Genomic DNA, 15,446 nt, shown 5'->3' with positions numbered 1-15,446 from the left:
TGTTCCACTCTGTCCGGGCAGAAAGAACTACACTGTGGTGTTTTCAGATTACACTCTGATACGTGTGTGTGCGTGCGTGTGTTCGTGTGTGTGTGTGTGTGTGTGTGTGTGTGTGTGTGTGTGTGTGTGTGTGTGTGTGTGTGTGTGTGTGTGTGTGTGTCACCTTAAGCAGGCTCCTTGATCATCATGGGGCTGCCAGGAGAGTTTGATTCCTGCCTGTGCTCGTGTGCTTGACTTTAAATCCTCTTTTTATGTTTCCTTTCTGTCTCTTCTTCTTCCTCTTCGTCTTTCTTCTCATACGAAACTGAAATTAGCAAAACGCTAACGTGGAATTTAAAGCAATAGTTTTTTCTCTTCCGAGAGTTTGATTAGAAGATTGATAGCATTCTCATTTCTTGTTGTTAAATATGAGGCTGCAGTCAAGTTGTCAGTAAGCGTAGCTTAGCATAAAACTGGAGACGGGGGAGACGGCGAGCCTGGATCTGTGCAAAGGTAACATAATTCACCAAACAGCACCTCAAAAGCTCACAAGTTTATTTCGGGTTTGTTTAATAGGCACAAAAAGTACTTGAAGGTGACAAAAATAGCACATTACATTCTTCAAAAAGTCTAATTTAAGTAGAATATTTTTTCACCAGGGTTACTACACTAGGTGGATTTAGCTTTGAACAGAGCCAGGCTAGCTGTCTCATTATGCTAAGCTAAGCTAACGAGTTGTTGAACTGCCCCTCTGTGTTGGCTGTGTTGGCTGCTCCACTGGATTTCGGTGTGCGAGATGTCTAAAACCTCCTGTCTTTCTGTGTGTGTCTCTCTCTCAGTTGGAGGCGGAGTTAGCGCTGTGCGAGAGGGAGGGGGCGGAGCTCCAGGAGTACGCCAATCAGGTCCTGCAGCAGATCGCCGACCGATGCCCCGACATTCTGGAACAAGTGGTCAACGCCCTGGAGGACAGCTGCTGACACACGAGTGCACACATGTCGACAGAAGCATAAATAAGCTGACGCACACACATGACTGAGCACGCAGAGGCAGAAAGCAGGCAAACGTTGAACACTCGCAAACATCCGACACACAAATTCACACCTTCCACCCGCTCTTCTTCGCCCACCTCATCTTCACAAAAGGGGATCTACAAAAAAAAAAAAAAAAAAACTCTTCCGCTGTGTCTTTCGTCGCTGTAAGTTTGAACAAACGTGCCAGCTGAGGGAAAAATTTTCATGCAAGATGGATTTTCCGAACTCCTCTGAAACAGAGGGAGCCGCGGCTGCGCTCGCCATCAGCAGCGGCCATCTTGCCTCCTTCCAGCCAATCAGGAGTCGGATTCTGCTATCTTGACTTGTTGTATTTTATGGAGGGAGAGAAAAAAAAAGATTTTCAGAGTGTATAAAAAGGGGTGAGAGTGAGTTGAGGTTTCCAGGTTGCTTCTGATGCCAGGCTTACACGCTGTTACCACATTGTTATTTGATTGGCTCAGACCCAAAAGTGTGTTTATTTCAGCTGCCTTTGATTCTTTACATCATTTGCTGCTATCTTTTTAACTTCAGTTTTGTCTCTCTCTCTTTTTTTCCCGTCTCACATCTGATGAAACGTCCCCACTTGCAGCGTCTTTCAGCAGTAATCTCGACATCGTTGTGTAAATTGTATAGAGAGAATTTTAATTAGCAGGAACGCAGCGTTCGTCAGGGGAACGTGACGCTTTCATGTTTCTTTTTTTTTTTTTTCTTTCGTCCGTGATTGATGAAAGGCAAAAAAAAAAACTACAGTAAATCTCGCAGTACTCCCTTTATGAAAACACAGCAGCGTAGATGTTTTGTGTTTCTTTGTCCGGTCACGGTGTCTATGCTCAATCTTACCCTTTTGTGACAATCCCTTTAGAGTTCACACGTTTCTCTTACTGAAACATCTTTGGTTGCTGTTTTTTCTCGGGAAGGAGGGAATATGAAATAATTGCTCTCTATTTTTTTGCCTTTGGTAATATATATAAACACTAATCTTGTTTAATTGAAAATCTTGTCATGTATTGGTTGGTATGTTACATAATGTGTTTTTGTGTGTGTGTGCGTGTGTGAGAGAGAGAGATTTGCAAGTAACCACAGATGTGTTCCATGAGACTGTTATTGGGAACGTATATTGCACCTACATGAGGTTCTGTGTCCACCGGGAACATTTCCTCCCAATCAGTTCCTTGTTCTTGTTGTTTACAGTGGAAATGACACTCTGATGCATGTTTCCCACAGCGCTGGCAGCCTTAGCATGACTTTAAATGCTTACAGCACCGAGCACGAGAGGTTCAAATCGTTTCAGCTTCAATCAAAAGCTCCTGTAATGGATTTTTCTTTCCTCTCTTTTTTTTTTTTTTTAAGTCTTGTACTGTAGTGAGTGCTGAAGCCGTGAGCGGCCACATGCAACTGTTTAGCGCTGCGAAGAAGAGAAATACCTGGTGGACACAAAGCCTAAAGACGGAGATTTACGCGGAACGCTCGCATCTGATTTTACACCGTCGTTTCTGAACAGGCTGGGGGGAAAAAAAAAGGGGGGTTCATTTTCAGGCCCGAAGCTAAAAAACACCACACGGGTGTAAAGGAGGATTTTCATTCCAGAAGATAACAAGTCTGTTTTTCCGTGCAGGTTCCTCGAATGTTTAAAGTCGTTAAAAAGCTTTAATGGTCGTGAAGGGTTTGGCTCTTACTTTGGATTGAAACTCCGTCGGATATGAGCTGGTGTTGTGAATCCGGTGTTTCGTTGTCTGTTTTATACTGATCACGTTCTGTCTTTTTGGGAAAGGTGACGACTGGGACTCACCGTGACTTTGCTGTGGATTGAAAATGGGATTGAGAGAATGGAATAAAATATGAATTTATCTTTATTTTGTTGTGGAAAGGATTGTGTCTGTCATTTCCTGTCAGTGGAGCCATGTCCACCTGCGAGCCCTCATCACGGCGTGTGCAGCCTCTGTGGAAAGGCTTTTATAGGCAGGAGGTGCTGAAAGTATCCATAAGGAGAAAAAAATCAACATCATTTAGTGGCCAGGGCTGATTTTTCAGGGATGACGGAGCTCGTACGATAAAGATAGAGCCTGGAACATCTTTCCTCTTCCTCACGTCTTCTGACCTCTGCTTTCCTTCGCTCCCTATCACCCTCCTTCACATGCAGACTAAACTCTGCTTCTTATCTTGTCACCAGTGGTTTATTTTCCTATCCGCCCACAATAATGACATTATTCCATACCCCAGGCCTCATCCTGTTCCACACACACACACACACACACACACACACACACACACACACACACAGTGCAGCCGCACCATTACGATTGTCTTAAATATCCAACAACTCGTCCAAAAAAGCGTTGTTTCCAACAGCCTGCACTCACATTAATAGCATGGACAGTTTAAACTTGACCTGTTATGTAACTTTAAAGGTTTTTTTTGTATTCAGATTCTTTACTTAAGTACAAATATCATTACCACACCATGAAAACACGCCACTAAGTTCCTGCCTTCGAAACCTGCATGTCATTAAAGTTAACTGTTTGTATGAGAAGTAAAAGTACTAATTGTGTAGTAAAGTGCTCCCTTTCTTGGCTAGTTTAATCTACAGCAATGCATCATATTCTATAAGATCATGGTGTGTTTGTAGTGCCGCTGTCCTGTGAGAACCACGTATGTCCAAAAAAGTTTTCATGAGAAGAACAGCCTGAAAAACAATACACTTTTCAGCTCAGCTAAGAGGGTTTTTAAAGAGTTTGGCTTCGGAGGAATTTTCTCAACATGATGAAGGAACACTTTAAAATCAACACATTTGGAGATACGGGGTTTTCCACCGAACAAGAATGGTTTGACAGATTGTAATCTGAAAAGCATCTGAAGCTCTCGGACTCCAATTTGTAATTATTTCAATGCACTTAGTTCCATTCACTTTTCTGGGATCTAAAAATAAGGTTTGTCTGTGCTGCAAGCTGATTTTTACTCATCTGCTGCAGATTAACACATGAACACATGAAAGAGAGTGCCTCACACACACACACACACACACACACACACTTCATTAACGTTTGCATCCTGCATCTGGCAACAGCTCGCCGTTGTTCCACTCATTCGGCTGGAAAACCTGCTTTAACAGACCCACCCAGCCTGACTGACCTTGAACCTGCCCCCCGACCCGACCTCTGACCTCCCCTGTGAAGAATTTTCAAAACATCATCGGGTTACGGGGGTCGCTCTGTTTTTTCACACAATAAAACACATCAGACGTGCCGAGGAGCGACTCCCCGACAGTCTGTAAATGTAGCATGTGTGCAGCCTCACATATGGCAGCGCTCTGCGCGTGTGTCAGTACCTGGTTTGTGCGGGTCGGATCGGTTCTGCTTTCTCCATCTACTGTCCTAATAAAAGCCAGTGGAGGGAGACAGAAGGGATGGACGGAGCGAGAAAGAGGAGGAGGAAGAGACACGCATGTATGACTCCCAGATTTATGCGATGGAGAAGGAGGCAGCGACAGACAGCCAGAAGTCATTTCATCTTCTCGTCTTTCTACAAACTGAACAATCCATCGATTAATGGAGAAAATACTCAGCAGATTAATCCATTTAAGCCAAAAACACACATATGTATATCAGTTCTACCATATGTTGAAGTTGACCGTGTGAGGATGGTGAGGCATGTTGAATAAATCTGGCTCAGTTCACCTGTCTCGCCAGACTCCCTTCTCTCGTGTCTTGTGTTCCACTGCTTCACACACACTGATTTGGCGTCATGGCTGCTGTGATGCCGCCGAGCTCGGACCACACTCATCCTCAAACTCGGCCTTCATTCTGATTTCAGCCGTGAAGCTTCGTGACCAGCTACAACAATGAAATCCTGCGTTTTCATGACATTCATGGAGTATTTTCACTTCAAATACTACTTTTCCCTGATTATACCTGCACACTTTTACATAAGTAACCTTTTCACTGCAGTACTTTAACTTGTATTTTACAGTGTGGTATCAGCACTTTTACTGAAGTAAAGGATCTGAATACTACCTCCACCACTGTTATGACTGTATGTGTTTTTCCCCCTCTGGCTTTATTTCTCTCTTTTTCACACACACTCACAAACACACCTTTCTTTGCAGAGATTGAGCATCGATAAGATCCTGCTGATATTGAGGGTTCACGGGACAAAAAGCACAGATGTCCTTGAGATAATGCTGAAACGTGTGTAGCAGTAAAACACAGTATCTGCTTCCAGCGCCTCCATACATACTGTATGTACATGCAGTACTGGAAGACGGAGACACGTGAGCGACGAGGAGAAATAAAAGTTGAGTGACTGCAGAGGAAGCGGGGACGGCTCGCGTTGGCTTCGGCTAGATGTGGTTTCAATCATCACACATCACATCACACATGACTGAAAAGAGAAAGAAGGAGAGGGTGAGGGAGGGAGAGAGGAGAGGAGAACAAACAGCAGCTCCTCTTAAAACACACATTAAGTCTATATAACATGTTTTCAAGCTTAATAATTCATGAGCTCAGTTGTGGTTTGAAGGCATAAACTTGGTGCTTGCTGGGTTTGGATGTTTGCTCTCTGCACACACATTTAAATGGTTTGTAAAGTAAATGAATTGCTGAGCTGTAGGTGGCATGAATGGAGGAGCGAGGGGAAGGGAGGGGTGGACGGAGGGAACTGGAAGGGACAGGAGGAGGCAGTGAGCGGTAGGAAAAACTTTTGAGAGGAAATAAAAACAATGTGAGAGGAGTGGAGCTGCTAAAATAAGCTGTTAGCCACCGGCAATCCAAACATTCACCAGCACCGAAGACGTTTTCTTTATCTTCTCTCCCTCCTCCGTCCGTCTGTCCATGCCTGAGACCTTTATGGCTTTCAGGGCAAAACTCTGCCAAGCTGCCGTGACTTCTCTGCGTGACACAGCCAGTGCCAGGAGAACATCCAGCATGGCAGAGGCGGGGTCTGCCTCCAGCTGTCAGGATGGCCGAGCGGTCTAAGGCGCCAGACTCAAGGATCACCTCCTTCCTGAGAAGAGGGACTTCTGGTCTCCAAATGGAGGCGTGGGTTCAAATCCCACTCCTGACACGACCTTTACTTGCAGATCTCATCCATGTTGCTTCATAAAATTCGTGTAATGTGACTTTCTCCTTTAACATCTACACACAGCAGTTAATCTGATCAAAAGCATGCAAACACAATTACTGACCCATAAAAGTAATTGAAGTGGCTCCAATCAGCCGCACAGGTGAGATCTGTTAAGCTGATTGTCAGTTTGCAGATAAAACTAAGTTTAACAAATTTTTGTGGGTCTTTTGGAAGCAATTAAACATAAAACCAGAGACAGATACTTGACCTGTACCAAAATTCACTTCAATTTTGAAAGACAAGAGAGAACAAATTGTTGTTGCCTCTTTGATGTGATCTCCCACACTTTAAGAGCGGACTAAGCCTCAAACATCGACTGCTTTCGGGGTGGAAGGTAATCCCACTAATAAAACTTCCCTGCTCTGACAGTATCACACTAAATTGAAGCATGAAATTCAGCATTTAAACGGACTTTCAACACATTCCAGACTGCATTTAACCGCCTCGGCTGTCAGGATGGCCGAGCGGTCTAAGGCGCCAGACTCAAGGATCATCTCCTTCCTCACTGAAAGGGACTTCTGGTCTCCAAATGGAGGCGTGGGTTCAAATCCCACTCCTGACAGACTTTTTAGCCCCACGGTTACACCCTGCTGCCGGGTAAATGCTGCCCAGATGCCCCCTTTCTCTCCTCTAACGGTGGGCAGGCGCACAGACACAGGAACCGTGCACTTCTGGATCTCTCCTCGGTCGTGTTCCCCGACGCGTAAAAACTTCGGTGCGCGCCCTCCCTCTTCCTCCCTCTTCCTCCCTCCTCCTCCTCCTCCTCCCTTCCCCCTGCGTGCGTAATTAGCTGGAGTGCGTTTGGAGACTTGTGATGGCCGTGAAGAAGTCTCACTTTATTTGGGACACCTGTTGCTGAAGGACAGCGCGCGCGCAGCCGCGTGCCACTGATCGCTGACGTGATTTCTCCGTTTTCCTCCTGACAGGCCGGGCCTTTTTGTGTGTGTGCGAGTGAGTGAGTGTGTGTGTTCTGACAGCACCGCGGATCGCCGGAGGCTGCCTTAGACTTGTGTCGACTTTTTTTGGGACTCAGACAAGGACTTTGGTGCGGCGTGAAGGTGATCGAGCAGTGAGAGGAAGCGTCCAAAAAGTGACGCATAAAGAGTTGGTGTCGCACGGTGAGCGCTCAGGCTGCTCTGGGATCTGACTGAAGGGGGTTCCCCTTTAGTAATATTAATAAGAAAAACACCGAGCAGTGTGGAGTTTCGCAGCCGGACTGAGAGTCAAACTTGTCGGACTGGAGCGCTCCGGATGGTGGGAGGAGAAACTTTTCTTGGAGAGCTGAGCGACAACTGGATTCGAGCACAGCAGACCAGGTAAGATTCACTTTTTGCTCACTTTTAGAGAAGTTTTCAAATGTGTAGCACAGCGTCCAAGAAGGTCATTACATCTGAAGCACACGCTCAATTTAATGCATCAGGAGCAGAAAGATGTGACAGACGCCTGAGATGAGGATTTCTTCAGCAGTCTCTCGCTGCTGTTATTTGTGTTTGGAGGATAATATTTCCTCTGTCAGGTTTTTGGCTCTGTCTGACACTTTAATAGATCTGAACTCGCTGGTTTGAGAACACATCTGAAGTCAGTGTGGTTTAAACTTGGTCCACTGGGGTTTTGGACTTTGCTCCATTTGAACTTGTAGACGTTTTGTCCCCACAATGTTTCCGTTGTCACAGTCTACTTACAGAACGGGCTTATTTCATGACTTTGGCTCCCGTATGACAGTGGTGAACTAGCTGTGTGTGTGTGTGTGTGTGTGTGTGTGTGTGTGTGTGAGAGAGAGAGAGAGATCTGCCAACCCCATCGGCCTAAATGAAGGCAGCCCTCTCGCTTTGCGGTGGAGACCAGGACTATTTTGGTCGAAATGTTGCACAAATGTTTCTCTCAGTGTAGAGGAGTTACTCTGCCTTCATCTGGCATCTACAGTCAGGCTGGAAGCTCACTCTCATTTTGACAAGTTTCAGAAACTCAAAGCTGACTGACGGTGGAGGAGGAGGAGGTTGGGTGCTCCACATATGAGCTTATAGGCCTGGAGAAGCATTTTCTGATGTGTGAGTGTGTTCAGGAGGTGGCAGCTGGAGGTCAGAGGTCAGCTGTGCAAGCCAGCAACACACCAATAGATGTCCTGAACAGGGGAAATGCATGGAACCATCAGTAGCCTGTGATGCTAAAATGTATTATATATAACCTGCAAAAATACCATCATGCACATTTAAATGCAAACATATTTAAAGCAGCAGCTAAGCCAATGAGCTGTATGTCTGAAATAATAAGCATTTATGTGCTGCATTTGTTTATTATGAGTGATTTCATGTAGGAGTTTGCTCATGTGTGTGTGCAACAGGGGCTTGATATTGACCTTTGGCCCCAGTTCATTTCACAAACACTCTTAAGATCTCTTGAACTACTCAAGCATCAGAAACTGTGTCTGAGCTCAACTTCAAGCGAAGAATCATGCAGGGTGTTACAAATCTTACCAGTATCTTCTTAAAACCCCAAAACATGAAAATTCACTCTGCACTCAATAGCGCCACTGAGATTGACATTGAGAGCAAAAAAAAAAAACCTGAATAAAAACAAAAGGCAGCCCAGTTTGAGCTGGAAAAGACAGCAACACTGGCATGAACTGAACAGAGAATGCGAACACAATGAAAGAACGCTTGATTCGCCTTTTCGGAGCAACGAAAAGTGAGTTTTTGCGTGAAAGCAGACCCGCAGATTCAACGTGTGGCGTGATGGCTGCTGCAGAGGAGCTGAGGTCCACTCCGGCGGTGACGTCTCCGGTTCACTTTCCACATTTCATGGTTTTAAAGTCTGAAACCCACCTGAGCTGTGGAGCGGACTGATAAAGCCTGCAGCAGGAGGGTGTGTGTGTGTGTGTGTGTGTGTGTGTGTGTGTGTGTGTGTGTGTGTGTGTGCATGGAGGGCAGATAGTAATGTTAGATGTGTAGATAGAGGTGGTGAAAAGTGTTGCTGTCAACAGGTTAGCCATTAGAGAGAGATAATCTCTCTTCCTCCTCCCTCCCTGTCGACCAGGTCCTCCTCCTGCTCTTTCTCCTCCCTCTGTCTCGCTGCTTCATGATTTTTCTCTCTTCTTTTCTCCCTTTCCTTCCCTTTTCTGGTTCTTTCATTACGTCCTCTCACCCCTGTTTCACGGCGGATTTGATGCTTTCAGTTTTTGCTGATGTTGTATGCGGCCGCCGTTTCACCGCTGTTGCATGAAAACCTTGCGACTCAGAAATATTAAATGGGTCTGAGGCTTTTATTGCTCTTTCAGAACCCATTAGATAACCCAGAGAATGCCTTTGGCTCATGGCTCTTTAAGCTGGTGTTATAAATGGAAGAATTTACCAAAATGGTGATGTATTTCCAACTTTATGAGCCAGATTCATGCAGCAGCGATATATATAAAAACAGTTAACAATCAATAAGTAAATCATCAGATCTGTATTCTGAGCGTTTTCTCATTGTTGGTCTTTTTTCTGTGCCCCTGTCTGTCTGTCTGTCTGTCTGTCTGTCTGTCTGTCTGTCTGTCTGTCTGTCTGTCTGCCTGCCTGCCTGCCTGCCTGCCCGCCCTCTAACGCGTGAGAAAGACCTTTTCTTTAACCAAACGCTCAAGTGCTGCTTGAGCGTCTCGTCCCTCGGGACTCGGTAATTAGGGAAGGGAGGAAAGTGTGTGTGTGTGTGAGCGTCTCCACGCCAGATATTTGAGAAGATGGGATGTCTGCAAGCATCAATGGATCCTCAAGGTCATTCAAGAGAGTATTGTAAAGTCTGAGTGTGTGTGTGTCCCATGTGCTCAGACACAATGGGTTTGGAGAGAGGGGAATACTTTCTGACTTGAGGACACTCTGAAAGTGGCCGTTAAGTCCACGTCTCGCAGAGTGAAAAATCAGCATGAAAGCAGCTTAACGTGAGACACAGCGTTAAGTGTGTGAATGTGTGTGTGCGCTTTTCAAGTGTCTGAGGAGGTCTTTAACACTGGATGTGTTAGGTGAGGGTGTATTTTCTCCCACTGGGTGCACTAATGACTGCACACACACAGACAGCGGTCCGTGTGAAGAGGACGGCCTCTCCGGCTCTCCAGTTGAAGAGCCAGTATTTTAAACGCTGCTCTCTGATTGGCTGACTTGAATCCTAAGAATTTCCTCCCAGGACAGTGTGTGACAGACTTAACCTCTCCTCTGGGTGTGTGTGTGTGTGTGTGTGTTGTTATTTATTGTGATTTATTGTTCAAGTCCAGCCGCAGCTCCACACATTAACTGGTTCAAGTATCTCTACTGTGAACATTTGCTGCTTTTCTCTTATTTATATGATTGAAAATACAAACCCTTTGGATTTTGGACTGATGGTCAGACAGAACATGACTTTTAAAAACACTCAGCTTTGGGAACTTTTGATGCCTATTTTTAACCTCATTTTCTTTCATTTTATAGACCAAAGAACAAATCAGTGAGCCAAGAAAATGATCAGCAGATTAGAATTAGCTTCATTTGCAGCGTTAGATGTACTTATACTACCAGGACTGCCCATGACACGAGACACGACACGAATCACTGTCATGCAAAGGAGACAGAGTCCATCAGTATTAAAAATTAAGATAGCTGTAACACTCTGAGTCTTGTACATATGGTCAGTTACTGTAGGTATTTCTTGCAAACCTGTATATCTCTGGAGGAGTAAAGAGGAACAATCGCATTTTATGAAAAACGGTTATAAAAAGATGATTGACGGACAGAAACCAGAAACGACCTCAGTCCACTCTGACGAAGGCGAGATCGCCAAAAATGTCTGGAGGAAAACACACTGTAATACAAGTTGACAACCTGACTCAGAGGCTGCAGCCTGCACTTAAGCTGCTCCGTGTGTGTGTGTGTGTGTGTGTGTTAACAATGTAGTGTGGCCACGCAGTAGTCATTATGGTCAAGTGCTGTGTGTGTGTGTATGTATGCATGTCTGCATGTACGTATGTGTGCACCCAAAATGTGACCCTGTGGTATTCCTTACAGTGTCTGTACGTCTCAATGCCTCCGTGTGTGTGTGCGTATGTCTGTGTGTGTATATATACATGCGTGTTTCGGGCCTTTCTGGGCCGGTGGTTCAGGGCTATGCAGTGATGTCATCGGGGCGGCAGGGTGGGGTGACATGGGGTTAGACTTTGGCAGAGGTCCTGACTCCAGCAGCCCTCAAAACGTGTCTGACCAGGAAGTGTGTGACTGTCCCTGCTTGTGTGTGTGTGTGTTTGTGCATGTGTGTCAGCATGTCAGCCTGTGTGTGTGTGTGTGTGTGTGTATGGTCAGTGGCAGCGGTCACCAGCTGTATGCGAGCAGTGTCCTAAGCTAATAGTAAAAGCGGTTTATTGGACACTTTATAGAGCCTGAAACCGTTTTATAAATCCGGCCGGCTGGTACAAGGGGGACAGTCACAGACCGAAGGACCGCAAGACACACAGCATCTGACCAGAGGAGCCTGAGTCCTGACTTCATTGACATAAAATCTACTGTTTGAGCCAATAATGACAATAAGAAACTGCCTTCATGAAGCATTACGACGCGTAGAGCTCTGCACAGCTCTTTATATATGCTGTATAAAAAGCTTCACTCAATAAAGAGTTGAACTAAATCTCTAAATCAGCACATTTTGTATGTATTTGCCAGTTTCTATGTTTCTCGATCTTTCTATGTGTGTCTATGTGTTTTAGTTACTGCTAAAAATGAAAAATCTTGACAGTGTTTGTTGACTCTTCTCTAGAGGTTGATTCCTCAGTGAAGTGTAGATTTAGGCTTAGGGTCTTCGTTTGTGGTAATGTGGGGTGCATTGTGTTATATGGAAAGGTGTTTCCAGTATTTTGTCCATCTCTGTTATATCAGAAGGCAGACTAAAGTAGTGTGAGCCAGGTGTGCCTAATAAACTGGCACCTGAGTGTATATTCACAGTGTGAGGAGGGGTCTGTCAGAGCAGATGCAGACTTGTACTTGCTACTTGTATTTGTAGCACAAGGACATCTTAGTATTTGACTCCCTCTTCAAAAGCACCATCGCCCAACGTGGGGCTCGAACCCACGACCCTGAGATTAAGAGTCTCATGCTCTACCGACTGAGCTAGCCGGGCTGAGACATTTAAACTGAGTGTCATGTGACCAACCATATAGCAATAAAGGAGGTCGTATTACAAACTATATAAATGTACAAATGTTTAAAAACTGTCTTTTTAATGTAAAGCAGTTAGAGCTGCCTGCCTGGAACGTGCTTTTTCAGTCAATTTAAGGATTATTACAGACTAGAAATCTGTCAAACTAATATCAGTATATCTGCTGTGTAAATCTACTCTCACATAAAGCTCCATAGAGATGGGTTTCTTAGGTTTGCACCAAAATCACACAAGCAGAGCAACATGCCAGAAAGGAAAGGTTGGATGCTGAACACTGGAGGGAAACTATGACGTTGTAACATAATGTGTTGAGTGTGTATTCATGTTATAATAAGGGGATATGAATGGAAAAGGCCATAGAAACACCAAAAGCATTACAGTGGCAGCCTTTCTCTCTCCTGTCGTCTCCCCTTTCCTCTGCAGCCCCGATCCAGCGCTGATAAAACTATCAACAGCACACCTGCACCGGGTCGGAAAGCTGTCTAACTCTCTCTCTCTCACACACACACACACACACACACACACACAGAGTTGAACACAAACTCAAACAGATGGGGGCAAGAAGCTTATATAGTGTGCTCAAAACAGTAAGCCTGTTCTCTCCTGCTTTTCACTCGTCTCTCTTTCCGACTTTCTGCCTCACTGTAAATTTAACTTTGCATTGTTAGCACAAATGCAAATCTTACTCAAATCTGTGATTATCAGATGTGTCTCTGCAGTGTCGAGCTAATCCGTTTGTTTCCTGATCTTACTTTGACACACAGTGTTGTAAGTGAAGTTCAGCTGTATAGGATTGTGCATAATGTATAACACTCAGTGAAGTCCTTATTCAGGATAAGGTTCTCCATGCTTGTCTTCAGGCTTCCACCCTTGTCCGTATTCACCCTCTAGAAAACACCAGCGCCCAACGTGGGGCTCGAACCCACGACCCTGAGATTAAGAGTCTCATGCTCTACCGACTGAGCTAGCCGGGCTGTCTGTGCTGTAAAAACGGGTCAGGTTTCGCTGCTGCACCCGATAACAGCCACCCGTGTCTTTGGTTTATGTGACAGTGGACACTGTGAACTGACATATTTCAGTTCTGCCAAAATACAATGCATCTGGCAAGGTGCTGCGACGGCCAGTCAAATACACGCACCATATTTCTACTGTCTACAGCCCCGTAACATAGATTTCCCAACTCTGGGCTTGAACCCATGAACCTTCTCATCTGTCCTGCACCTGTTTGGATGGTTCCCACACATGGCTTCATGCCTACTACACTATGAAGTCCACAGAGCACCTTCTATTCAGCATATTGTTCATAATATGTCCAACTTCTTACAAAATTAACTTTATTTTTATTAACCTATACAGTATCAGTGTGAACAGACTCCAGGAGTGGCAGCCAGTGCTCAGTATAAAACCCACAGTTCAACTCTCAATGAATGAGTCCTTATCTCAATAAAAATCCTCTTCAGGATCCCTGGGAGCGGACAAAAATACTTCAATTCAACAGTTGGCCAGTGAAAATAAACCAGAGTGACAGCTCTTGAAACAAAAATAGACAAGCACGGTGATTATCCGACAACTCTGGAGTTAGTTAGTCCGGCCGGTGCAACGCTGTCGACTCCAGGGAGCCATCATCTTCTGAGCGGAGCAGTTTGATGGTGGCTCCACAGAGTAGAGAGGATGGAGTTGGAGAATAATGTGATTCTGTTGAACGGGTGTGCTTAGAGTCTGTAGCTTGGTACCAGGGGTTTGTAGGCTGCAGATGCTAGCTGGACTACTAATGTACAGTTACTTGTGTCATGTGACCATCGTATTTGTGATGCATCCTTTCACGGGCAGTCTGCAGTATTCAACCTCATCAATGCCCAGAGGCTCAGTCTGTCTCAACTGTTGGATGAGCTGTGCCATGAAACAAAACTGCTTCGAATGGTCGGCTACAGAGACAAGATGCTTCAAGACATTTGTATGTGAGCTAATGTAACGCTGTTTTTCTCTGATTTAAGATAGTGCATCTTGTCTTTTCATAGATCCTTTATGACGTCCTGAACTGCTACAGCCTAAAATACCAGCGCCCAACGTGGGGCTCGAACCCACGACCCTGAGATTAAGAGTCTCATGCTCTACCGACTGAGCTAGCCGGGCTACATGCTAAGCTAAATAACTACCCCCCCCCCCCCCAGGCAAAGCCTTCACCTTCACCTGGGCTGCGTCTCGTGGTTTAATTTGAGCTTCAGATCTCTGATACATCATAAAAGGTGATACAGAATAATATGTTTTTACAGTGAACTACTTCCTGCCACACGACCTTAGATGGCCTGGCAGGGTTCGGGGTGTTGACTGTGTGTCCTGGACTCCCCCGCTGTGTTGACCCATTGTAAATCATTTCAGCCTGTCACCGTCGGCCAGTCAAAACACGGCAATGAATGAAGCTGTTCAAATCAGCAGGGTGGTCCTCTGCGCACACACACACACACACAAACAACCGCTGGCTCACATTTGCACAGGGTGAGCAGGTGATAGTCAGCAATGTGTGTGAGGGTTGAGAGGGATGAAAAGAGGGGGAAAGAAAGTAGAAGTGCAGACACAGAGAGAGTGGAGGTAATAAAGGAGCGATGGAGAGCAGTTTGGGTCAGAGGAGAGGAAACGCTGCCTCTTACTGGTCACTGTCTGCTACTACAACAGATCAAAGCAAACACGGAGGGGAGTAAAACCAGGAAATTCAGCTGAAATACTGGAATTTTGAAAAATATCACTTCATAATTGTGGTTCTGTCTTTCACACCTCGTGTTTTTGATCACTTTGCAGTTATTGCTGCTGCTGCTTTTCTGCTTTACAGTTTTACAAATGACAATTAAAAAGACCTTAAATAAACTGTAAGAGAGAAACATCCCCTGAGACTGACTCTGAATCATACAACATGTTATATTATATTGTGCCACATACAGTCTGTGTATATTATACAGGTTTCTCTGTGGTTTAGCTGTTTTTGAATTACTGTGATTTTTGTCTTCTTCCCTTATCCGTCTTCTTTTCTGACCTGATTCCTCTCTTTGCCTTTTCTTTCCTTTCCTCCACTCTGTGTGTGTGTGTGTGTGTGTGTGTGTGTGTGTGTGTGTGTGTGTGTGTGTGTGTGTGTTGGAGGGGTGGTTGTAATATAATGAGATTCCCAGTGCCCAGGTG

At 45.1% G+C, this 15,446-nt stretch overlaps 1 protein-coding gene and 5 non-coding genes across 13 annotated transcripts in view; 3 read left to right on the top strand and 3 right to left on the bottom strand.

The window, feature by feature from the left end:
- LOC143314759 (ELKS/Rab6-interacting/CAST family member 1-like) overlaps positions 1-2,863 on the top strand; it is a 112,078-nt gene extending 109,215 nt beyond the window's left edge. For all 8 annotated transcript variants that reach the window (XR_013075826.1, XR_013075825.1, XR_013075824.1 and 5 more), the window contains one exon: positions 819-2,863. Coding sequence is in view for 4 of the 8 variants with exons in the window: in XM_076721887.1 (XP_076578002.1) it covers positions 819-956 (138 nt within the window). In the remaining 4 variants the exon portion in view is untranslated. The remainder of the gene's footprint in view (positions 1-818) is intronic.
- A 3,094-nt stretch (positions 2,864-5,957) lies between these two features.
- Positions 5,958-6,068, top strand: trnal-caa (transfer RNA leucine (anticodon CAA)). Its single transcript has 2 exons — positions 5,958-5,995; positions 6,023-6,068. It is a non-coding gene; the product is annotated as a tRNA-Leu (tRNA).
- Positions 6,069-6,578: 510 nt separating this feature from the next.
- On the top strand, positions 6,579-6,690 carry trnal-caa (transfer RNA leucine (anticodon CAA)). Its single transcript has 2 exons — positions 6,579-6,616; positions 6,645-6,690. It is a non-coding gene; the product is annotated as a tRNA-Leu (tRNA).
- Positions 6,691-12,163: 5,473 nt separating this feature from the next.
- Positions 12,164-12,236, bottom strand: trnak-cuu (transfer RNA lysine (anticodon CUU)). The gene has a single exon. It is a non-coding gene; the product is annotated as a tRNA-Lys (tRNA).
- Positions 12,237-13,176: 940 nt separating this feature from the next.
- On the bottom strand, positions 13,177-13,249 carry trnak-cuu (transfer RNA lysine (anticodon CUU)). The gene has a single exon. It is a non-coding gene; the product is annotated as a tRNA-Lys (tRNA).
- Positions 13,250-14,335: 1,086 nt separating this feature from the next.
- On the bottom strand, positions 14,336-14,408 carry trnak-cuu (transfer RNA lysine (anticodon CUU)). Its single transcript has one exon. It is a non-coding gene; the product is annotated as a tRNA-Lys (tRNA).
- Positions 14,409-15,446: the final 1,038 nt, after the last annotated feature.

The sequence above is a fragment of the Chaetodon auriga genome, chromosome 22 (genome assembly GCF_051107435.1).
Source record: "Chaetodon auriga isolate fChaAug3 chromosome 22, fChaAug3.hap1, whole genome shotgun sequence".
Classification (NCBI taxonomy): domain Eukaryota; kingdom Metazoa; phylum Chordata; class Actinopteri; order Chaetodontiformes; family Chaetodontidae; genus Chaetodon; species Chaetodon auriga.
This window is presented reverse-complemented; position numbering and strand designations above follow the sequence as displayed.